The 24,529-nt window shown below is 41.3% G+C and overlaps 1 protein-coding gene across 1 annotated transcript in view; it reads left to right on the top strand.

Moving 5' to 3' along the window:
• kcnh1 (potassium voltage-gated channel subfamily H member 1) overlaps positions 1-24,529 on the top strand; it is a 209,006-nt gene that overhangs the window by 103,959 nt on the left and 80,518 nt on the right. The window contains exons 9-10 of the mRNA XM_031902899.1: positions 4,294-4,493; positions 8,718-8,970. Coding sequence (XP_031758759.1) covers positions 4,294-4,493; positions 8,718-8,970 — 453 coding nt within the window. The remainder of the gene's footprint in view (positions 1-4,293; positions 4,494-8,717; positions 8,971-24,529) is intronic.

Below are 24,529 nucleotides of genomic sequence, written 5' to 3'. Positions count from 1 at the left end.
AACAGTAACATCAAAAAATTAGATAAAAGTGTATAAAAGTAATTCCGATTACTGGTACAACTGGGGAGTTTGCCTCAGAAACACTACTATAGTTTATATAATGAATGATGCTGTGTTTCCATGGGGGTTACAGAGGTTCTACAGAGCTTATCTGTTATCTGCTATGTAACCTGTACCTATTCTCCTTTTTCCAGCTTGACAGGCTGCCCCCGGGGCTACACAGCAGCTTATTTATATAAATTATATTAGTGTTACTGAAGCACACACACAACTTTTACCAGTGCAGGCAACCAGTGTCGGACTGGGACCCCAGGGGCCCACCAGAAACCCTTAGACCATGGGCCCACTCTCCGAACAATTTTTCCTCCTTTCCTCACTCAACCTCTTTATTCTCCTAGTCTCTTTTATTTACATGCTAGCATCTATTCTTCATATATTTCTCCTCTTTCTTTCCATTCAGAAATAGAGAATGACCATGAAACAGGCCAAATGGTCAGGAGCAGGAGGGCCCACTGACCCCTGGGCCCACCGGGAGTTTTCCTGGTATCCTGGTGGGCCAGTCCGACACTGCAGGCAACAGTACAATATATTTCATTTACTTTTTTGGTGTTACTGTTGCTTTAACTGCAGTTCTCAATTGAATTCAAGGATTTTATTTTTCTAAACAAATACCCGGCAGTGGGTAGTAATGCATTGCCTTATAACAGCTGATTGGCAGCTTGCTCAGGAGCATTACCCATTCCTCATATTTCCATGTGCAGACAGCTGGCAGGTGTTCCAAGCCTTAAACCATTAAAGGGGCAGCCTGGGCGACAGATAGAAACACATGACAAATCCTTCACCGCTGCACAACGTGCCAGACTCTATCAAAGGCTTCATGGAAAACAACTGGCAACTATTTTTACCGAGTCTCCGTCTTTGTGGGTGGATTTACGAGAGAAATTGTTTGCACTTTGTATTAGCACAAGTTCATTACTTGGGTAGTGTGTGGAATTTATATTTCCCCATCTAAGCCAAAAGCAATAAAGCACAGGAAATTTGTCACTTACCACTGAACAGAACATTCATTTCCACCCCTGCACCCTCAAATAATTGGCTTATCATTCATAATATTACGATGACACTTAAGACAACACAATAAAATCTAAAACACACCACCTTAAAAAGGAGCAACCAAGTGGCCTTCTTCTGGAGGGGGGCAGAAGACAATCCTTTTTGAATGGTAGCTTGGTCCCGGGTTGACCTACTACTAATGTGACTTGGGTCAGTTGAGGTGAGAGACATTCCCTTTAGTGATGAGCAAATCTGTTCCGTTTCGCTTCGCTGAAAAATTTGCGAATCTTTCAAAAGATCCGCGAAATGGCGAAAAATTTGCAAAACGGCAAAAATGTCGTGCGACAAAAAAAATTGTCGCCCACGGCTATTATTTTGTCGCGCGCCTATTGTTTTGTCGCCCGCGGCTATCATTTTGTCGCGCGGCTATTGTTTCGTCGCCCGCGGCTATTATTTTGTCGCGCGGCTATTGTTTCGTCGCCCGCGGCTATTATTTTGTCTCGCGGCTATTGTTTCGTCGCCTGCGGCTATTATTTTGTCTCGCGGCTATTGTTTCGTCGCCCGCTGCTATTATTTCGTCGCCCGCGGCTATTATTTTGTCGCCCGCTGCTATTATTTCGTCGCCCGCGGCTATTATTTTGTCTCGCGGCTATTGTTTCGTCGCCCGCGGCTATTATTTTGTCTCGCGGCTATTGTTTCGTCGCCCGCGGCTATTATTTTGTCTCGCGGCTATTGTTTCGTCGCCCGCGGCTATTATTTTGTCACGCGGCTATTGTTTCGTCACCCGCTGCTATTATTTCGTCGCCCGCGGCTATTATTTTGTTGCGCGGCTATTTTTTCGTCGTCCGCGGCTATTATTTTGTAGTGTGGCTATTATTTTGTCGCGCGGCTAATCTTTTTTGACGCCGGCGACAATTTTTGGACATGGTGAATTTTTCCGCGGCAAAATTTTTCATCCATTTCGCGAAACAATCCGCCAATGGCGAAACGCGGAAATTCGCCGCGAATCCATGCCTGGCGAAACTTTTCGCCCATCACTAATTCCCTTGAATTGCGGTGTTATAGCATTTGTGCCTTCCATGTTGTTTACTATAGTTCTATGTTCTTTATAGACAAGAAAGATGTTTTTTAGGAACCCATGCCAAAATACAAAACGTAGGGGCACTTCGTTTATTTAAGTAATTAGAAACACTCATCTTGTTGAATGGCCTTCTCTTAAACTGTTGCCAAGCATGTATTTATCATTTGTAGCTCAAGTTTTCACAATCATGCTCAAGTTTTCTCAAGAATGCTTGGGAATATTTCTAATGACTTTCATGGTAAAGAAATTCAAGACAACCATTGAGAATGCTCAACTATGTGGGCCACAGAAAGAGTTTAATTGAAAAACACCATGATGTTTGAATTAATCTCAACGAGTTTCAGCTCTCTGTTGGAAAAGCACCTGCAAAAACATTGCTGAATTTAGTTCAGAATCTAGAGCTTTGATAACCAATCCCTTGGTTCTAAGAGTGAAGACATATGGAGCTACTAGTAGCAGCTACTTGTCACGGCTTCTAAACACCAGAAAATCCCCTGCCATAGACAATACTGAGAATTGCCTCTGCTAAAACACATGTAGAGACAATTATCAGTAAATGATCAGCATTGTCTATTTCTGTAGCCACAACAAGTAGCTGCTACTAGTAGCTCTGTGTGTCTTCACCCTAAAAGTTTTGTGTCTGTGCAAAAGAAGCAGTAAATTACTTTGCTTGTTTAGCTATCAGTGGAAAGCTGTTGGGGCTTTTTAGCTCAAAGAATCTGCTTTTAATACCAGGCCCTAAATAATTGGGCACAAGGTTCTTTGTTTATCATAATGACTTTGCTGGGCGCCTCAACAATTTTGTCTATGAAAAATGTTATCTGTAAAAAACTACATTGCTCCCTTTAATGCCCAAGACTGCAATCTTAGTTTTTATCATAAGATTGTGTGGGGATGTTTGTGGAATGGTAGGCAATATTTTAAGTATATTCCAGGGCATGATGCCCCAACATGTCTAATCCAACCATGTCTCTTTGAGAACAACAGGGACAAGTTGAGAGGCAAGGCCATCAGGGGCAAATTGAAAAACAAGGCCATCAAGGGCAAGTTGAGAGGCAAGGCCATTAGGGGCTGGTTGAGAGGGAAGGCCATCAGGGGCAAGTTGAAAGGCAAGGCCATCAAGGGCAAGTTGAAAGGCAAGGCCATCTAGGGCAAGTTGAGAGACAAGGTTATTAAGGACAAGTTGAGAGGCAAGGCCATCAGGGGCAAGTTGGAAGACAAGGCCATTAAGGATAAGTTAAGAGGCAAGACCATCAGGGGCAAGTTGGAAGACAAGACCATAAAGGGCAAGTTGAGAGACAAGGCCATCAAAGGCAAGTTGAGAGGCAAGGCCATCAAAGGCAAGTTGAGGGCAAGGCTGTCAAGGACAAGTTGAGAGACAAGGACATCCAGGGCAAGTTGAGAGGCAAGGCCGTCAAGGACAAGTTGAGAGACAAGGACATCAAGGGCAAGTTGAAAGACAAGGCCATTAAGGATTAGTTGAGAGGCAAGACCATCAGGGGCAAGTTGAGAGGCAAGGCCAGCAAGGTTAAAGTAAGTAGTGTGAGATAAAGACAACTGTCAGAGAACAAAAGAAGCCAGGAATATAGCTTGCCTTGGTTTTTGGTAGGATCTATCTATGGAATTGTGGGTATTATTTGCATAGATAATGGTGATCTGCAGTACCAGAAGAGGACTTTTTGGACCCTACCTAAAACCTTACCCAAATACTACATGATTGCTGAGAGTGCTTATGTTTCTCTGCTGCAGAACAGAATAATGTTGCAAGAATACATTGAGCCTCCTCACTGTTCTTGCCGCAGAAACAATCAGAGAAGTGCCTAAGGATGAAGTCCAGCTGTCTGCTACGGTCAGAGAAATATTCCAGCTGGACTTTAATTATGTAGTAATAACAATTTAATTGCTTTTTTAAAGGTCCTGGCACCTGTGTTCCCTTGGCTTCACCCCAGTCAAAGACCTTCTAGGCATCTAGACAGCTTTCCAATAAGCATATTACACTTCAGTAACTGCTTGTTCAGCACGGAACTCCTCTTGAAACCCTAGCACAGTGCTAAGCAATGGCTGTAGGAATATTATTATGATTACACCATATGTCACGGTTGAGATAATGTTCACTAAATATCTGTTTTTCTTTCTGTTCTTCTATTTGTCTGTTTTAGCACTTCTATATGCAACTATATTTGGTAACGTCACAACCATCTTCCAGCAAATGTACGCCAACACGAACCGATACCATGAAATGTTAAATAGCGTTCGGGATTTCCTTAAGCTCTACCAAGTTCCCAAGGGGCTGAGTGAGCGGGTGATGGATTATATTGTGTCCACCTGGTCCATGTCTAGGGGTATAGATACTGAAAAGGTGAGTGTCATTTAGTTTAGATTACATTTTCTCAAAATATTTTAAACAGAAATATTCCTTGATGTTGTGAACCCCCAACTCCTAAGGTGGGTTATAGCTTACAATAGCCAGTGGCATCTCTGGGACAATTAACAATGCCAGTGGGGCAGACAGTTGGTTCGTTAATGCATATTTGATCATTCTGATTACTTTTCCTATGAAACATTGTTGAGAATTGGTTGATTCAGATTCTTGTGTCACAATTATATTATATATATAATATTTATCATAGGAACGTCCAAGATACTCCAAGAGACAGCAAGCTACTCATAAGGAATCATTTATGAAAGCACTTGGAAGTGCAGTAGGGAGTGCATATTAATGTAATTCCTTAATGTTCTTGCATCCAAACACATTCCTGCCCTTCAACATGGTTGCCAATGCATCCTTCCTGTTTCTTTTAATGAATAGCGTGCAATTGAGCCTATTGATGTTGGGGAACCCTGGAGCTACCACCACCTTGGACCCAGTGGTAGCTCCAATGTTACCACGGCTGGTTGTTTATACAGGTGCCCCAGACTTTCACCCAGTCAGTCATGTGCAAACACAATTTTGAATGTGCACCCAGGAAGTTATGCAACCCCCACTTTGAATATGCAAGGTGCAACTTGGATTTATGGTTGTGAAACACTGTATTATGGGTAAAACACCATGATGGGTAGGATTTTCAGATGCAGGTATAGATGCGAGTTCTACCCCTGCTCACTTCTGATAACGTCAGCTCCGGGCTACAGCAGTTCCGCAGATCATGTTGCGGATAAGGCAGTTGCGGGTCAGGTCGGGTAGCTAGTCCAAGCAGCTTGAAATGTGGGTTGCAGGTTCAGGTTGGGTCGGGGTTTCAAAAATTGGTTTCATGCAGGACATTACCCTATAGAGTTTCAGTTTTATTGAAATAAGGAGAAGTTATGACTCCGTTTTACTTAAGCTTTGTGGTTTTAGAGTCTCAATTTCCTTTCCTTTTTCATTCAAATAGAGGATAGACGGAAGGTACATTTTTCTTTAATGTGACTTAGAACAGTATTGCTAGATCTTATTCATACTATAGACTTTCAGATGGGGTCTGTCCAACGTGAAGGTATACAATACTGAACAGTTATTTGAAGATATTGCATGAGATGTTTTCAGTGTCGGACTGGGGTGCCAAGGGCCCACCAGAAAACCTTAGACCTTAGGCCCACTCTGTCCTTCTTTGTTTACTCACTTTCTATTATTTCTTTATTACTTCTTTTTACATTCTATTATCTATCCTTTCCTCCATTTCTTCTGTTTCTTCTCATATAGAAATGAGTAATGTCCATGGTATAGGCATACAAGGCAAATGGTTGGGTGAGCAAGATGGCCCACTGACACCTGGGCCCTCCGGGAGTTTTCCTGGTATCCTAGTGGGCCAATTCAACACTGGATGTTTTGTTCTAAGTCAGGGATCCCCAACCTTTTTTTACTTGTGAGCCACACTCAGATGTAAACAGTGTTGGGGAGCCACACAAGCAAAAAAACAAAAAAAAAAGGATTTTGGGGATGGCAAATAAGGGCTGTGATTGGCTATTTAGTAGCCCCATGAGGACTGCTGGCCTGCAGGAGGCTCTTCTTGGAGTAAAACTGTGTCTCTGGGCTTCCAAAACTTGCCCCCAAGCCAGAGATTTCAAAATGGCACCTACTTTGAGGCCACTAGGAGCAAAGGGGGTGGTGAGCAACACTGTTCTAAGGTGACCAAGTTGGTATTCAGTCATTAAAATGACAAATTAACTCCTGAGGGCAATGTTTCATATATATCTATGGAAATGGTAATTCCTCCTTGGCAAAGTAAGCAATCTGCTAATTGCCTCTTATATTAATGAGTACAAAAAATGTAATTAATTCAGGTCCATTTGGCAGCGTAGCTTTTTCACCATGTTTTCTACAAAGCAGGAAAATATATTCAAAATAAACTTCTTATAAATACAGTTACAGTGTACTGAATCTATTGTACCCACAAGGGAGTTACAATTTAATTGCCAATCAGTTTACCCTAACTGTACCAAAATTGCATGAAATCACATATGAATTAAGCACAATTTATTGAGATTATTTTTTTTAATAAGACTATGGGTTTCACATTGTTCAATAACATCCATATAATCAAAATGCTGATAATTTGATCTATATTTGTATTCAGATCTATATTTGCCTTCAGTCTGTATCTACTACTATTGCAGTTATTTCCTTTACTCCTGTAAGCTGGAATCCTGTGGGAAAGCAGAGTAACGTATGCTTATCAGATAATTATACCCATTCCCCAGGTATACGGATGTATTGATTTGTTCTGTGTAACCAAATGAGATAAAACTGATGAGAAAAATCCACTTCCAAAAGTAACACGTCACGTTACCTGTGATCTTTAATAGACCAATAATGAATTCAGATCATGATTTGCTCTACATTCAAATCCATTGATTACTCCTATAGAACCTCATTGTTTGACCGAGCTACCCTATTGCATTTTTACTCTACTTTTACTAGAGTTAGAGCTTCATAGGTTTATATTACTATGTAAGAAAAAGACGTGGTGCAAACCTGCGCCTACATAGTCAGGGGCCACTGCTTGGAGGCAAACTGATGGTGGTGGTGGCCCTATTATGTGGCCTCATCTGCTGAGGAGAAGGTTACAGAAATCAGAGAATGACTAGGTGGCTTGGGAAAGTTTAAGCAGACAAGCTCACAGCTGATACTACATGTATGGGATCCCTTATCCAGAAACCCGTTATCTAGAAAGCTCCAAATTACGGAATGCCTGTCTCCCATGGACCTCATTTTAATCATATAATTCAGAAATTTAAAACTGAATTCTTTTTTCTCTGCAGTAATAAAACAGTACCTGTACTTGATCCCAACTAAGGTATAATTACCCCTTATTGGGGGCAGAACAGCCCTATTGGGTTTATTTCATGGTTAAATGATTCCCTTTTCTCTGTAATAATAAAACAGTACCTGTACTTGATCCCAACTAAGATATAATTACCCCTTATTGGGGGCAGAACAGCCCTATTGGGTTTATTTCATGGTTAAATGATTCCCTTTTCTCTGTAATAATAAAACAGTACCTGTACTTGATCCCAACTAAGATATAATTACCCCTTATTGGGGGCAGAACAGCCCTATTGGGTTTATTTAATGGTTAAATGATTCCCTTTTCTCTGTAATAATAAAACAGTACCTGTACTTGATCCCAACTAAGATATAATTACCCCTTATTGGGGGCAGAACAGCCCTATTGGGTTTATTTCATGGTTAAATGATTCCCTTTTCTCTGTAATAATAAAACAGTACCTGTACTTGATCCCAACTAAGATATAATTACCCCTTATTGGGGGCAGAACAGCCCTATTGGGTTTATTTAATGGTTAAATGATTCCCTTTTCTCTGTAATAATAAAACAGTACCTGTACTTGATCCCAACTAAGATATAATTACCCCTTATTGGGGGCAGAACAGCCCTATTGGGTTTATTTAATGGTTAAATGATTCCCTTTTCTCTGTAATAATAAAACAGTACCTGTACTTGATCCCAACTAAGATATAATTACCCCTTATTGGGGGCAGAACAGCCCTATTGGGTTTATTTCATGTTTAAATGATTCCCTTTTCTCTGCTCGGATGATTAGTGAAACGTCTTCAATGATTACTTAGCAAGTCCAGTTGCTTTAGATTTATTTATACTAGATATACCAGGGATTCCCAACCTTTTATACTCGTGAGCCACATTCAAATGGTAAAGGATTTGTGGGGCAACACAAGTATAAACAAAGGTTCTGGGGGTGCAAATAAGAGCTATAGTTGGCTATTTTGGCTTTACACTGGGTTTTATTCAACCAAAACTTGCCTCCCAGCCAGGAATTCAAAAATATGCCCCTGCATTGAGGCCACTGGGAGCAACATCCAAGGGGTTGGTGAGCAACATGTTACTCAGGAGCTACTGGTTGGGAATCACTGAGATATACCATGACCTGGATGAATGAAAATCGTCATAGTCATATCATAGAGCAAAACTGATTTGGCACATTACTAAGGAGCATGTATGAGTGCAAGTTCCTTGTAAATCATGCCAACGATCCCTACATTTTGCAGTTGTTCTTGCATTTGCAAATGAACCTAATTATTTTCTTTTGGGGTTGAAATAATAATTGCAGTATTTTCCCCTTGCTGTAGGTTTTACAGATCTGCCCTAAGGATATGCGAGCAGACATCTGTGTGCACCTGAACCGGAAAGTTTTCAAGGAGCACCCAGCCTTTCGATTGGCTAGCGACGGCTGCCTACGAGCCTTGGCCATGGAGTTCCAAACTGCGCACTGCGCCCCTGGGGATTTAATTTATCATGCGGGGGAAAGTATCGATACACTGTGCTTCGTGGTTTCTGGTTCTTTGGAAGTAATCCAAGATGATGAGGTGGTTGCTATTTTGGGTAAGTTTCTCTGTCGCCCCTTTTCCTTCCAATCCGCTATATTAAAATAACTGCTGAAATGCTGCTGCTTTTAGAGTTAATGCACTGCCAAGAAAAGCCACAGACCTATTAGAATGTTGAGATATCCAGCCTGCAGTCGTTCAGCCCTCAGCAGGCACAAAATGCTTAAGGGCGGGGGCAATGGGAATCAAATTGGAAAGAAAATGCACATTTCTGCAAAATTGTGCTCAGTAGGCATAGAAGCGACGTTTATCCTACCTGCAACACTATCCTGTGCCTATCCTTTAGTTTTCTCACTTTAGAGATCCCTTCCTGTCCAGTAGCAATAAGAATAATATTGAATCTGATGCCACGACAATCCCCTTCAGACCGAAGCAATAAAACAAGGCCAATTAGCCGTGCAGTCACGTGGTACTATCTTCTATCAGTTTCCTGCCCGGGCGAGAGAAACTGGATCTGTGTTTTCCTTTTAAGTGACTTCACATTGATTCAGGATAAAAGTCATCTCATTTTTGTCTGGCCAAGGGCATAGAAATGTGAAGAGGCAGGGAGATAGTAAAGTAGGCAAGTGGAGTGCAGTGTTTAATGCGTATGGATTGGCATTGGTCGGTCAGTCGGATATTCTGCATATATGGTACAGTCCGTATGGTTCCCCCTTATTTTAGCCAATCAACCTTGGCAGAGTGACGTTAGAGTTTTAAAGGAGAATGCAAGTCATAAGCATACTGCCCAATAGTCCTCCTATTGTTTAGTAAAAACGCCACACTTTTTTTTACTCAGTCACACTTACTGCACATTTTCTAGAACAGGCAGCCATCTCTAAAAAGGTATTCTCCCTTCCTTTCCCTCCTTGCTTCATACTGCACATGTGTTTCATTCCCTCCCCCCCTCCCCTCTGCCAGATCCGCTTCTGATTGGCTGGTGGGCATGTGTAGCTCAGAACAGGAGACAGGATCAAGTTACACACATGCTCAGAGAATAGGAAGGCTGCCGCTGGCACCTACAGGAAGGGGAGAGAGATTTCAGTGATGTCACTGTAGGCTTCACACTGCTGTAGGCTGCCAGCACCATATCTCAGAGAAGCAAGCAGGGATCTGGGAATGTAGATATGCAGTAAGTACTTAAAAATAATGCCTTTAGACTTACTTTTAATTTATATTAACCTTTCATTGTCCTTTCATTGTACTAGTGAAGGACCCATATGCCCTCTGCATACAATATATAAGTGAACATTAGGGAAGAGCGAATGTTTTCGGCAGGCAGGGATTCACAGCGAATTTCCGCATTTTGGCATTGGTGAATTGTTTTGTGAAAATTCAGCACGGAAAAAATTTGTTGTGCATCCAAAAAAGTCGCGTGTGTGGTTCAAAATAGGTGCAGTTGGGGCAAAATATATCGCGGCAAAAAAGCCTTGTCTGTTTCGCAATTTTTTTGCTGTTTCGCGAATTTTCCGGCAAAGCAAAACAGGACAGATTACTAATGAACATAGTAGTGATTAGTGAGTTCCAGCTCACTAACCCATGTCAGGGCCATCATCATTTATTTATTTATCATCTAAACCTTTAGAATAATGTAGAGAGTGCTATTCTGAGCCAGTTTGCAATTGGTCTTCATCGTTTGCAGTTTTTGAATTATTTCGCTTATTGTTCAGCAGATCTCCAGTTTGGAATTTCAGCAGCTATCTGGTTGCTAGGGTCCAATTGAACCTAGCAACCAGGCGGTGATTTGAAAAAGAAACTGGAGGAGGCTATACATAGAAAGATAAGTGATAAAAAGCAACAATAACCTTACAGAGCAATCGTTTTTTGCCTGCCGGGGTCAGTGACCCCCATTTGAAAGCAGGAAAGAGTCATTCAAAAAGTATATAAAAAATAAAGACCAATTGAAAAGAATATGCCATATCACATTTTAAAAGTTATGTAACACTTTACATGAATTTATAATGAGCAGTCTCTTTGACTTATTGCAACTGTATCTTGTATTTATTCGTATTTATTGTTATACTTTGTATTTATCTATTATTATCTTAATAACCCCCTGTTTGTATTAATGTATTCTACTGTACAGCGCTGCGTACATAAGTAGCACTTTATAAATAAAGATATACATACATACATACATACAAGGGATACAGAGTAAACAATAGAATCAGGGATCCCTACACGCAAGAGCTTGCAATCTAAAGGATTCCATTTCACTGTAAATAATAAGGATATAGAATTGCCCTTTGGATAGAAGTTGATACATAAAAGCTCACATGACCACAGGCCATTCTATCTCTGTAGACTATTTCTTGAGTTGGACTGAGTGGGATTCTTCAATACATTTGCCTCAGGTGATATCATTGTAGAAATCCATTTGCTTCACATAATCTATTGGTTACTGCCAAGGGTCCCATCATGTATGCAGCCCAGGGAGACTTCTTCATAGGGGCAATTCCCCTTACAATTAACTATGACATAGTCTGACAATAACAGTCGTTTACAAACTGCCCATCATTTTCTTTACCTTCTAATGGTTATTGGATTATTTGACCCTTTGTCCTCTCCAGTTGGGACTTTAGACTGCTCTCCGGTGACTGGAATAACCAACCAAGCTTGAGAATGAAGCACAGAACAGAAACGGCCCAAATGTAAAAATAAGCAATAAAAAAATCGTAATAAAAAATCTTGCCCACTATTTAAAGGAAAACTATACCCCCAGAATGAATACTTAACCAACAGACAGTTTATATCATATTAAAGGAGAAGGAAAGGCTAAGTCACTTGGGGGTGCCAAAATGTTAGGCACCCCCAAGTGACTTACATGACCTACCTTGTATCCCGGGCTGGTGCCCCCGTTAGGAGAAAACAGCACCAGCCCGGGGCACCTGTAGACACCGCTTCCTCCTTCCTTTGCGCGCTGCTGCCGAATGCGCAGTAGAGTGCGCATGCGCAGTAGAGTGAAAAGCCGACTTTAATGTTTAAGTTCTACTATTCACTCTACTGCGCATGCGCGCGCAAGCGAGGAGGAAGCAGGTAGCACAGGCAGCTGGCCCGGGCTGGTGCTGTTCTCTCCGTACGGGGGCACCAGCCCGGGGTATGAGGTGAGCGATCTAAGTCACTTGGGGGTGCCTAACATTTTGGCACCCCCAAGTGACTTAACCTTTCCTTCTCCTTTAAGTGGCCTATTAAAGAATCTCGCCAAACTGGAATATATATATCAGTAAATATTGCCCTTTTACATCCTTTCCCTTGAGCCGCCATTTAGTGCTGGGCTGTGTGCTCCCTCAGAGATCAGCTGACAGGAAGTGATGCAGCTCTAACTGTAACAGGAAGTAGTGTGGGAGCAAAAGGCAGGACTCTGTCCATTCATTGGCTGATGGGGCCTAGCATGTATGTGTGCCTTGGCTTGTTTGTGTGCACTGTGAATGGTATGTTTGTAGAGTGTAAGCTCTTTTGGGCAGGGCCCTCTTCACCTCTTGTATCGGTTATTGATTTCTTTATATGTTACTCTGTATGTCCAATGTATGAAACCCACTTATTGTACAGCGCTGCGGGATATGTTGGCACTTTTTAAATAAATGTTAATAATGATCCCAGGGGGCGGCCCTTAATTCTTAAAATGGCAGTTTTCTATTTAGGATTACCCAATGGCACATACTACTTTTCTATGAAAATGGTTTATTTAGATGAAGCAGGGTTTTACATATGAGCTGTTTATTCAATATATTTTTATAGAGACCTACATTGTTTAGGGGTATAGTTTTCCTTTAAATTCATGTTGCTCGGGTCTGTAACTCTAGCAACTAGATGACATTATAACTTTCCCATTAGAGAGCATAAAAACAGCATAAAAACATCTGCCACGTAATAAAATTTCACTTAAAAGGTGACCTTTACCTTTAAGCCACTCAGGAAAGACCTATATCAGCTCCTACTGAGCAGAAAGGACATTTGCTATGTAACAAGGTAAAAATAAGTAGAAGCTAAATCCTGCTTGTAAATAAAGTATACGTTCTGTTTAAATGGCGAGTCGCTGGCTGTCAGGGGTATCTGGATTGATTTCAATCAATCTCTATTGCAAAGCTCATCGCGTTTCAAGCTAATGTGCTTTCTTATAGGAAGCAAGAGATTTATTAAATGCAGGCGCTGGAATGGGGCCAACGCGGAGAGGTGGAGGCCGGTGGCGTCAGAGAAAATAGCCATAAGTTAATTAAAGAGGCTGTGTCACTTGCCTAATGCATTAGCCCAGTCACTCTGTGATACCCTGGGAATAGGCATGGGTTGGCTCGGGCAGGGAAGCAGTATCCCAAGCTGCCACTGAAAGTGATGTTGTAGCAAAGTCTGCAGTGACTCCGTCTCTGGGTTCCATTCATGCGCAGCGAGGCGTTTAGTAAGCATTCTCGCAGGCTTGTCTGTCTAATCACCAAATTTGGGGGGGTTTCCTAAAGGTTTGTGACAGGTCTAGTAGCCCATAGCAACCAATCAGCAGGTAGTTTTTAATATCAATGATCTAATTGGTTGCTATCGGTTACTAGAAAAGGGCAAATGTGGCCCTTTTTATTATATTACCCTATAGTAGTCTTCAAGAGAAAAGAACCTTACCTGCAAGCATCTAACGCAGTGTAAGATTCCTTATATTATAGAAATGATTTGCCTCCATTATCAACTTTCATTGAGTTATAGTTTATTTATTTATTTCCTGGTATTTATATAGCACCAACATATGGTCAGTTGGTCAACAAATTTTTATTGAAAAATATACTTTATTATATATATATATAATATAAATATACAAAAAACAAACATTCATACATTCCTTACTTGCATTATACTTTCAAAATAAAGCAATGGAGGTAGGGGGGGAGTGGATGGCGGGTGGGAGATGGGGAAGGGATGTGGAATTTGACATGCCCAAAGCTTTATTTTCCACTTAAACTTAGACAACAAGGGAGGGATGGGAAGAAGGAGAGGGGTAGTTAGTCCTCTTCTTCCTCAAGGCTGTCCCGGATGTTGTAGTCCCGGAGCAGACTGTGGATTAGTCGGCGGCAGTCTTGGATTGACATCCTCTCTCAGTTGGTCAACAAATTGTCAATATAGTCAGAAGCCAGTTAACCTGCCTGGATGTTTGTGGAGTGGGTTGAGTAAACCAGAGTACCCAGTACCTACTCAGACTTGGGGAGAACATACAAACTCCTTGACATAGAAGGTTTCACCCAGATGTGGAAGCATAAAGACACCCTTTCATGATCCCATCAAAATCCACATTGTTCAAGAAGCTACGGTCCTGCTTGTGCCTTACTATTTACTGTCCAAGATCTTAATATTCTGGTAATAAATGTCCAGAGTCAACCAAGGCAGCAATGGTGAATTTTTCACAATTTTACGTGTGCAGTGCGCGGCAATTTTTAACCCTCACCAATCATAATTAACATATGCTAATTAGGATTTGGATTCGGTTCGGGATTTGGCAGAATCCATCAGGGTCGGTTCGGGGGTTCGGCCAAACCCAAAAAAGAGGGTTCAGTGCATCCCTATCTTATAGTGACATGAATATTGCCCAGGGATGGAACCAGCACTGCCCTTTAGTATCTAGAGTTTCCATCAGTGCCTAAGCAATTGGTTCCCTAGACACTGGGGGCTCCCTTGTCTCTCTCCTCACTTACCCCCACCCCTTCTTTGCTGTAAGTCTTCTGATTGGCTCCATCCCTGCACATGTTATGTAACTGCACTGAACTCTGATGTGCGCCTAGTATGGCAAGAGATCACTCCTGCACTGAGCTAGGTGGTGCTTTTTCTTCCAATATTGGGCACACTTCTGAGTTCAGGCAATGGACTTGCTTGGTTGGTTGGCCTGGACAAAACCAAAATGAAAGAACCATATTGGTTAGGGAGAGAGGGGCTAAAGGAGCCCAAGGGCCCTTGTGAGATGGAAAACAAGCACAGAGAAGCTTGTTAAACCATAAGTTATTCACATGTTCATGCTACATACATAGTACTGCCCTAAAACCAAAAAAGAAAGGCTGTGACCTTCACTTATGGCATTATAGGTGGAGACATGCAAATGACTCCTTACTGTCCAGTTAAGCTGCTGCCTGCCTCTTCTGTTTCAGGCCCATAAGTCACTCTTTACCATGCTGTGGTCCTCTCTATTTAGTAGTCAGTGGAACAAATCTCTAACCACTTACTTTCCCCTTTTACAAAATGGGAACACTTACGCTGCAATATATTTCCAATTGATTATTGCTTTTCCCTTGCAGAAGCACCAACTGTGTCCGACTTTACAGGAAGCGCCTTGGGACACTTTACTAATGAAACCTCTCAGAAGGTTTAGGTCATTTTTATACTGAGCACTGTAAAGTAATGTGCCCTTTAGTAGCAATGGTAGGTGATCCATCACTGAAGTAGCTTTGCAGTCCTGTTCGGCTAATATCAATACCTACATTTGATCTATGGTTCTTTATATATTGCACTTATTTAATTGGATTGCATCCCAACTGCCTGTTTGATGTCCTTATGAAGCTGCTGAAGATGCAGAGTGTCAGGAGCCCCAGTCAGGCGCCTACAGGACAAATCACAAAGGCAAATACACGCCCGTTCTTGCGAAAATCTGTGTATAAATCACGTTACGGTTTACATCTACTACTCTCTAAGAATGAGATTGGAAACTGCACTGACAGTGCCATCTATAAAAATAAAAACGCAATTTCCAATTTATCTTTATCATGTTCGGTGTCATTTTGTTGGTTTCTCACCAGGAAACCAAATGAATGGAACACAGCCCTGCCGCATAGGAATGATTGGAAGCAAATGGTAGGGAGCGGCGGCAGCACAATGCTCACACTGATGCCATTCTCCGGCCTGCTGCTTTTGGGCTTTCTTGCCTCCGGGCTTGATCTCCTCAGTACTCGATTTATAAAAATAGCTGTTTGTTCTCTGCAACCCATGTCACAATTCTAGAAAGGAGATCACCTTAACTGAACAGTTGCAAATCAATAGGGTCTTTATTTTATACTGAAAAAGGCTAAAGTCATTATAGCAGGGGGAGCTGGGGCAAAATGGTGGGAGACAAGTGATCGATGGGGTTTAAAGTTGATCTTTAATTGGACTAAGTTAGGCTAATCCCTGATGGATAAAGATTTAGGGCTACTAAATAAACTTGGCAGTCGGAAGCAGGAAGGGTTAGCAAGGTATAGTCCTGTATGAAAAGAAGAGCAACAGCAAACAATGGATGTGTTTTAAAGAAATTAAAATATAATGTACCACAGTACTGACCTGTTTCCTTTTGAACACTACTATTTTATATATAAACAAACTGCGGTGTAGCCATGGAGGCAATTGAAATCGGGCTACAAGGCACAGGTCAAATAGCAGATAATTGTTAAGCTCTGTAGAACACCATTATATTCTACAGAGCTTATCTGATATGTAATGAGACTTTTCTCCTTTGAATGGTTACCCCAGGGCTACACAGCAGCTTAATTTATATACTAATATATAACTATAGCAATCACACCAGTTTTACCAGGGCAGGGCAACAGTACATTATATTTTAACACATGCAGGGCTACCAATGAGAATATTCTTAGTACATTGCTGATCTTCTTGATCTTCCTCCTTTATTCTCTTTGCCCTAAATTCCCCCAAGCTAATTTCCCCATGTTACCAACCCATTCCCCATTCCCCCAGGCTACCCACCCACCCATTACCCCATGCTACCCACCCACCCATTCCCCCATGCTACCCACCCTCCCACTCCCCCATGCTACCCACCCACCCATTCCCCCATGCTACCCACCCACCCATTCCCCCATACTACCCACCCACCCATTCCTCCATACTACCCACCCACCCATTCCCCCATGCTACTTACCCACCCACCCATTCCCCCATGCTACCCACCCATTCCCCCATACTACTCACCCACCCATTCCCCCATGCTACTTAACCACCCACCCATTCCCCCATGCTACCCACCCACCCATTCCCCCATGCTACTTAACCACCCACCCATTCCCCCATGCTACCCACCCACCCATTCCCCCATGCTACCCACCCACCCACCCATTCCCCCATGCTACTTAACCACCCACCCATTCCCCCATGCTACCCACCCACCCATTCCCCCATGCTACCCACCCACCCACCCATTCCCCCATGCTACCCACCCATTCCCCCATACTACCCACCCACCCATTCCCCCATACTACCCACCCACCCATGCTACTCTATCTCTCCCACCCATTCCCAGCAGTATGAGATGCCTTCTTCTCCTCTGCATAATGAAAGTATGTGAATGGGGGATAAGGACTATGAATCCTATGAACAATAACTTCCACTTGAACTTTTAGGGTAACAGTGTGCAGTGTTTTCTTGTTGTTTTAATTAAAAAGGAGAGATTTAGACCCTGATGAATGATGGGTTCGCCTGAAACATTTATCCTTGTCATAATCACTGTCTATGGCTACCCTAAATCGCAATGTATATTTTTGTGAATTTCCTATATTGCAGTATATGCTTCCTTAATGGCTTTAGGCACGTGGTTACCAGTATATTTCATAACAGATATACAGGTATGGGATCCCTTATCCAGAAACCTGTTATCCAGAAAGCTCTGAACTACGGAAAGTCCATCTCCCATAGACTCCATTTTAACCAAATAATTCAAAATTTTAAAACTGATTCCCTTTTCTCTGTAATAATAAAACAGTACCTGTACTTGATCCCAACTAAGATATAATTACCCCTTATTGGGGGCAGAACAGTCCTATTGGGTTTATTTAATGGTTAAATGATTCCCTTTTCTCTGTAATAATAAAACAGTACCTGTACTTGATCCCAACTAAGATATAATTACCCCTTATTGGGGGCAGAACAGCCCTATTGGGTTTATTTAATGGTTAAATGATTCCCTTTTCTCTGTAATAATAAAACAGTACCTGTACTTGATCCCAACTAAGATATAATTACCCCTTATTGGGGGCAGAACAGCCCTATTGGGGTTATTTAATGGTTAAATGATTCCCTTTTTTCTGTAATAATAAAACAGTACCTGTACTTGATCCCAACTAAGATATAATTACCCCTTATTGGGGCAGAACAGCCCTATTGGGTTTATTTAATGGTTAAATGATTCCCTTTTCTCTGTAATAATAAAACAGTACCTGTACTTGATCCCAACTTAGATATAATTACCCCTTATTAGGGGCAGAACAGTCCTATTGGGTTTATTTAATGGTTAAATGATTCCCTTTTCTCTGTAATAATAAAACAGTACCTGTACTTGATCCCAACTAAGATATAATTACCCCTTATTGGGGGCAGAACAGTCCTATTGGGTTTATTTAATGGTTAAATGATTCCCTTTTCTCTGTAATAATAAAACAGTACCTGTACTTGATCCCAACTAAGATATAATTACCCCTTATTGGGTTTAATTAATGTTTTATTGATTTTTTAGTAGACTTAAGGTATAGAGATCCAAATTACGGAAAGACCCCTTATCCGGAATACCCGAGCATTCTGGATAACGGGTCCTATACCTGTATTAATACCGCATAAACTGAACAAAAAACAATAATTCCATTTTACTCTTAACACCTGTCCTGAGAAGAGTGAAGGGTTATATGGAATAGCCTTGATGGAGATGGAGGAAGGGTCGATTCTATACATTTGACATTTTGTGATGATCTCAGTTTATGAACAGCCCATAGTCCCTGCTTCTTGATCTTGTGTAAACTCAGTCTCTTTCTCTTAAACAAACGTCATTGTTTGCTCTGTGTTATTGAAACCCATCATCTTGAGAGTTTCACCTAAAAAAAAAATGAACTTAGAAGTTTAGACAATTTTAACTTCCAGACGTTTTCACTGAAACCTATTTAATTGATAAATCTCAAAAAATTAAGTTTGGAGAACTCAAATTCCCCAAACTTTTGAGATTGCAATTAGCAATAAGACAAATTTTTGGCAGACATGGATTCGCAGCGAATTTCCGCATTTCACCATTGGCGAATTGTTTGTGAAACTTCCGTGAAAATTTGCCGTGCTGAATTTTTTTTTACACTTGTCAAATTGGGTGTGGTCACATAAAAAAGGGCGCAGCTGCGTCAAAAAAGGCGCGGTTGTGTCAAAAATGGGTGCGGTGGCGTCAAAAAAAGCGTGGCGAAAATGTAAAATCAGGAAAGTTTATTATGTATTATATATTAGTGGGACCACAAAACAATGGTGTAAAATGCAGGAAATCTTAAAATCAGGGGATATAAAATTGAGGTTTCACTGTACTGTGCATATACAGAATATAAATGACACAATATAAGGCTGATTTAGTAATAAATACAGATAATTACTACATGGCAGCTCAGGAACCAGTGCAATTAGCCTTGTAGCATCAGCTTACATTATAGGCAAACCACATTTGAGTGTCACAGACGCTTTCCAAGATAGGGAGCTCCTGGGACAAGTTTGAAATTCTGGATCATTACTGCTATCAAGATGCTAAAACTTCAGGCTGGTGCAATAAGTTGAGTATATAAAATATGGCAATTTTAGCCATGTTAATTTTTAGGGTTTAGTTCTCCTTTAAAGGAGAAGGAAAGGTATAAATCACCCCTCAGTGATTATAACCACTTACCTGAGACTGCTGGATAGTGCTCCTGTTTGCTGAAAACTGCACTGGCACAGTGTAATTCTGAAGGTGTACCATGCCGCAATCATCATCTGCTTCTTTGTTCTGCTCTGTGGCCCCATGTTGGGTTCAAATGCACAGTAGAGTGGAAAGCTGTTTTTTTGGCTTTTAAGTTTGGCTTTTCACTCTACTGCACATGCACATCTGTTCAGAACTTAGAGAAGATCCTTAAATAAGAAGATGGTGACTTGGCACTCCTAGCCTTGTACCCCAGGGCCAGTGCTAAGTGATTATACATTTCCTTGTTCTTTAAGGCTTACCAAACTGTGCAAGACACAATTACAAATTAAGTTGGAATGGCAGATTATTTCTCTACAAGGAGAAATACTTTGTTCAATAATATATTTATCATGATTTGCGAGTCTTTGTTTTTAATTTTGTGGAATGTAGCCTTATAGAATATGCAAACAAAATATCTGAACCCTAGAAGTACAGTTATGACTGACGATGTAAAATAGAATGTACAAGTATAGGCTAGTTGATACACACACTTAAGGCATTAACTGCAAGGTGCAGATTCAAAGGGGATAAACTCATTACAGCAAAGCCAAGTCTTGGATCAAAAACTTGAAGAAGAGGACTGAGCCCCAGTCTGTGTGTCTATATTTTAATAATTCTTCATAATGAATTGTAAAAAGCTGATCATCTCTAAAATATTAATTTTCCTTGATTCTGATAATAAAAAGTGAGTAAGTAATGGATTGAAATGATAATATTTAAATGAGAAGTCAGTATGTTATCAGGTCTGGGGAGGCTGTTTCAGGGCATCAGAAAAAACAACCAAATGAGTTATTAAGGCTGCTGCCAAACAGGAATGAATCAGACCCTGATCATCAGCCTCCAACCATGCCAGCGCCTGGAACCACGATGGAACCAGGTATACACAATGGATATTGGCAAAGAAATGTAAGAGTTCACATATCAGAGCAACAAAAAAATAGACTCGGGCGTCAAAAAAGACGCGGCGACAAAAAAAAAATTGTGCGACAAATGCGTTTCGCTAATTTTTTGACAGATTAGCTCATCACTACTGGACAGTATTGTCTTTGGAGATGATAGGCTGAGAATCACTTAGAACTATGGGTATAAGTACAGGTGATTCAGGGGTTACAGCTACACCCCAGCTGAAGGACCCCATGAGCCCCATAGGCAGAAGGCTTGGCTATTTTACCATAGAGATGAATTATATGGAGATTGGGGCTTCTTTATAATGTAAAGTCATTCATATTGTAATGTAAACTTAACCAGTGCCAATGAGGGTTCATGGGTTTGGTTCCTTCAAGAAGGACTTTGGCCAGATTTCCCATTATAACCCAAGAGCCTGTAATGATGCCACTGGTATTAGTCTGTGGATCAACAGTGGACAGAACTGGTTACATTATTTCCGGCTCAGAATCCAAGTTATAGTTAGTGGGCTCAGATCTCTAGGGTAAGGCATAGCCAATGATTACGGCCCATACACATGTTCTTCCTATTGTTAACTATGATTTCTATCATTGGCTGGGAATAATACAATTCATAGGCCAAGGTAAACTCAAGGTGATTTGTTCCTTTTTTTCTCTACGTAGTCTCGTTGCATTTAGGGCAATGTGTAATTGCAATTTACTCCATCATTGTTTTGCTCACACACCACTGGGCTTAATAAATGAGCTGGAAACATCCTTATACGACTAAGCTTTTAGCTACACCGAATCTTTTCATCATTTCCGCATTAAGATGACTGGAAAGGAATTCACTTGGATAACAATATTATGAGCTTAGGGTCACGTCGCATTAATTTTTTGCCATCCTATTCCACTGAACTTAACTTACCAGTAAATATCTAATAAAAACTGCACATGTGTGTAATTAAATTGTATTAGGCGCTTTTAATTGCTGTCAAACTGTGATAACCGGTTCATCCGAGATGATATCTACATTGTGCTATCGCTGTTATGCGCTGATTGTGAGAATATCATTGTAATAATGCTCCAATCATAACGGAACGACTATGGGCGGTAATTGGTCAAGGTCAGTGTGAGCAATATGTTGGTGATGGGATTCATTTCTTTTAAATTTGTGCTTAATGTGCCTTGGGGGGGGGCAGAGAAAGAGAAGAAGCAGGGACACGTATAGAGGGAAGCTGGGACGTTTCCATTCACATTCCATGCACAGTTTTTAATATTTACCCCCAAGGACAATGAGTGAAACAGGTTGGGAAATATGTGAGACTGGCTGAGCCTAAACCGCAGACTTAAGGTCCCCATACACGGTAAGATCCGCTCGCCTACTACTGGTGGACGATATCGGGGAGTTTGAAGTTAAAAAAAAAAATAATCCGATCGTTTGGCCCTGGGGCCAAACGACCGGATTATGTAGGCGGCAATGGGGCAGTCGGTTCGGGGACCGCATCAACGAGCCGGTTCGGGGACCGATTCCAGAGCCCCTCCCTGTCTGACCATGGGTTCATTCTTGACCCGTTACACTCAAGTATTAGCCACTTAATTTGGTGGTTATGCCCAGGTGGTGCACAGCACCAATGGTTCTTAAAAAACTTGGGCAACATGGTGGCTCAGTGGGTAGCACTTCTGGCTTGTAGTGCTGGGGTCCTGAGTTCAATCGCAGCCAATGCTCTATCTGCAGGGCAGTGTCAACAAACAGTTTGTATGTCCCTCCCATGTATGTATAAGTTACCTCTGGGTACTCTGGTTTCCTCCCACACTCCAAAAACATACAGGCAAGTTAATTGGCTACTGATAAAATTGCCCATAGGGAATGTTGTAGGGGCCTTAGATTATAAACTCCTCTGGAGCAGAGAATGATGTAAAATTCTGCACAAATCTGTCTGTGCTATATAAATAATAGCAAATAAATAGTTTATTAACAAAACCTGGGAAACTCCAGATGCCACATGCTGTAATTAGTACCTTAAATCAATATCTTCAGTATCAAATAGATGCATGCAGTCCTTCTCAGTTAAAATCATTATAGTACTCACACTAAAGTGCCAGGGGGGCTGTCTAAAGGTGGATCTTCCAAGGGATACTCCTTTACCCAAGTCTACACACTTGATTAGTACTCTAACAAAAACCTCACCCAGTTCACTTATACACTACACTGTAAAACAGGGATCCCCAACCTTTCTTACTCGTGAGCCACAGTCAAATGTAAAAAGACTTGGGGAGCAACACAAGCACCATAAAAGTTCATGGAGGAGCCAAATAAGGGCTGTGATTGGCTATTAGGGGCCTCTATGCACCCTATCAGCTTACAGGGGCTTTATTTGGTAGGAAATCTTGTTTTTATTCAACCAAAACTTGCCCCCAAGTCAGGAATTCAAAAATAACTCCCTGGTTTGGGGGCACTGAGAGCAACATCCAAGGGGTTGGGGAACAACATGTTGCCCCCGAGCCACTGGTTGGGGATCACTGCTCTAGAACAAAAGAAGGATCTAACCCTCCTCTATCCAGTCATGGTCATATGGTCACTCTACCTTATTTAAGCTCTCAGTGAGGCTTCCTTCCCCTCAGCACTCACCTTCACTGAGACTTACACTTATTCCAGGCCATGGGCCATCTTCTATGAGGGGATTCAGAAAAATAACATGGCTATTTTTTTCTTTTATATTCACTAGAGGACAGCTCCAGGCATTTCTATAGCAGTCATATAGTTACATAACGCAACTAATGGGGTCAGCTGATGTGGCTACACTGGCTTTCCCACCCTACATTGACACTAGCCCTCTTTTAAGCAACTATTTATAGGGGTAACATTCATAGGGGTAGCTATGCATTAATTTCCTACAGTTATTAGTTGCTAATAAAAACATGTGTACTGACAAACAGAGCCTCTTGTAGGCTACCAGGCTACACTGGGGCTACCAATAGCCAATCACAGCCTATATTTGGAACCCCTAGGAACATTTTGCATGGTTGTGTAGCTCTCCAACTTTTTTTTGACATTTGAATGTGGCTCGCATGAAAAAAAAGTTGGGATTCCCTGTTTTAGGCACCTTTTCTTTCAAGCAAGATCAAAGATTGTAATCATGCATGGTGAGTTGTAGTGACGAGCGAATCTGTCCTGTTTCGCTTCGTCGAAAAATTTGCGAATCTTTGAAATGGCGAAAAAATCACGAAACGGCGAAAATGTTGTGCGGCAAAAGAATTGTCGAGACAATTATTTTGATGCGCAACTATTCTTTCTTTTGATCCCCACGACTATTCTTGAGACAATTTTTGGACACGCCAAATTTTTCCACGCAAATTTTTTGATCCGTTTCGCAAAACAATCCGCCAATGGTGAAATGCAAAAATTCGCCGTGAATCCATGCCTGGGTATACCATTTTGAAGGCCTCAAGCACTGCCTGGGACCCCTTTTTCTCCACTTCTTTGTCTGCCATAATCTATCGACTAGTAACACTGGAAGATAAAAATCCAAACAAATAGAGCTTATTTGAGCAATATTGATGATATTTTTCAAAAAAAAGCAACATTTAAAAAAACAACTGGCACAGTTTTGCCATGTATTTATCAACAGTGCTATTGCGCAACTATTTTAGTGTATACTGATATATTGCCCAATATTATGTGCCCTTTACCCAAGGGGACCCTAGGGTGATATATTATTGATATGGAGCATATAGGCCTATAGCGTGCAGCATTGAGAATCTCATAGCCCATCTTTTATAAGAACTTCTTCCTTTACAAGACATTAATAGGTCTGTAAATCCTTAAAGATATCCCTTGGTAGGCATGTTGATATGTACAGTATGTGATAAAATCGGTGGAATTCAAAACTGGCTCCTCTTCCATCGACTGTTCTCCAGTCTCCAGTTACTTGCATGGAAAAAGGACATTTTGTCAACTTTTAAAATCAGCACAAAAAAAAAATCAGAAATAAAAAAAAACACAAAAA

Source organism: Xenopus tropicalis, chromosome 5, assembly GCF_000004195.4.
Source record: "Xenopus tropicalis strain Nigerian chromosome 5, UCB_Xtro_10.0, whole genome shotgun sequence".
In the NCBI taxonomy this organism is placed as follows: domain Eukaryota; kingdom Metazoa; phylum Chordata; class Amphibia; order Anura; family Pipidae; genus Xenopus; species Xenopus tropicalis.
The sequence above is the reverse complement of the archived record's forward strand: the minus strand, read 5'-3'. Positions and strand labels throughout refer to the sequence as shown.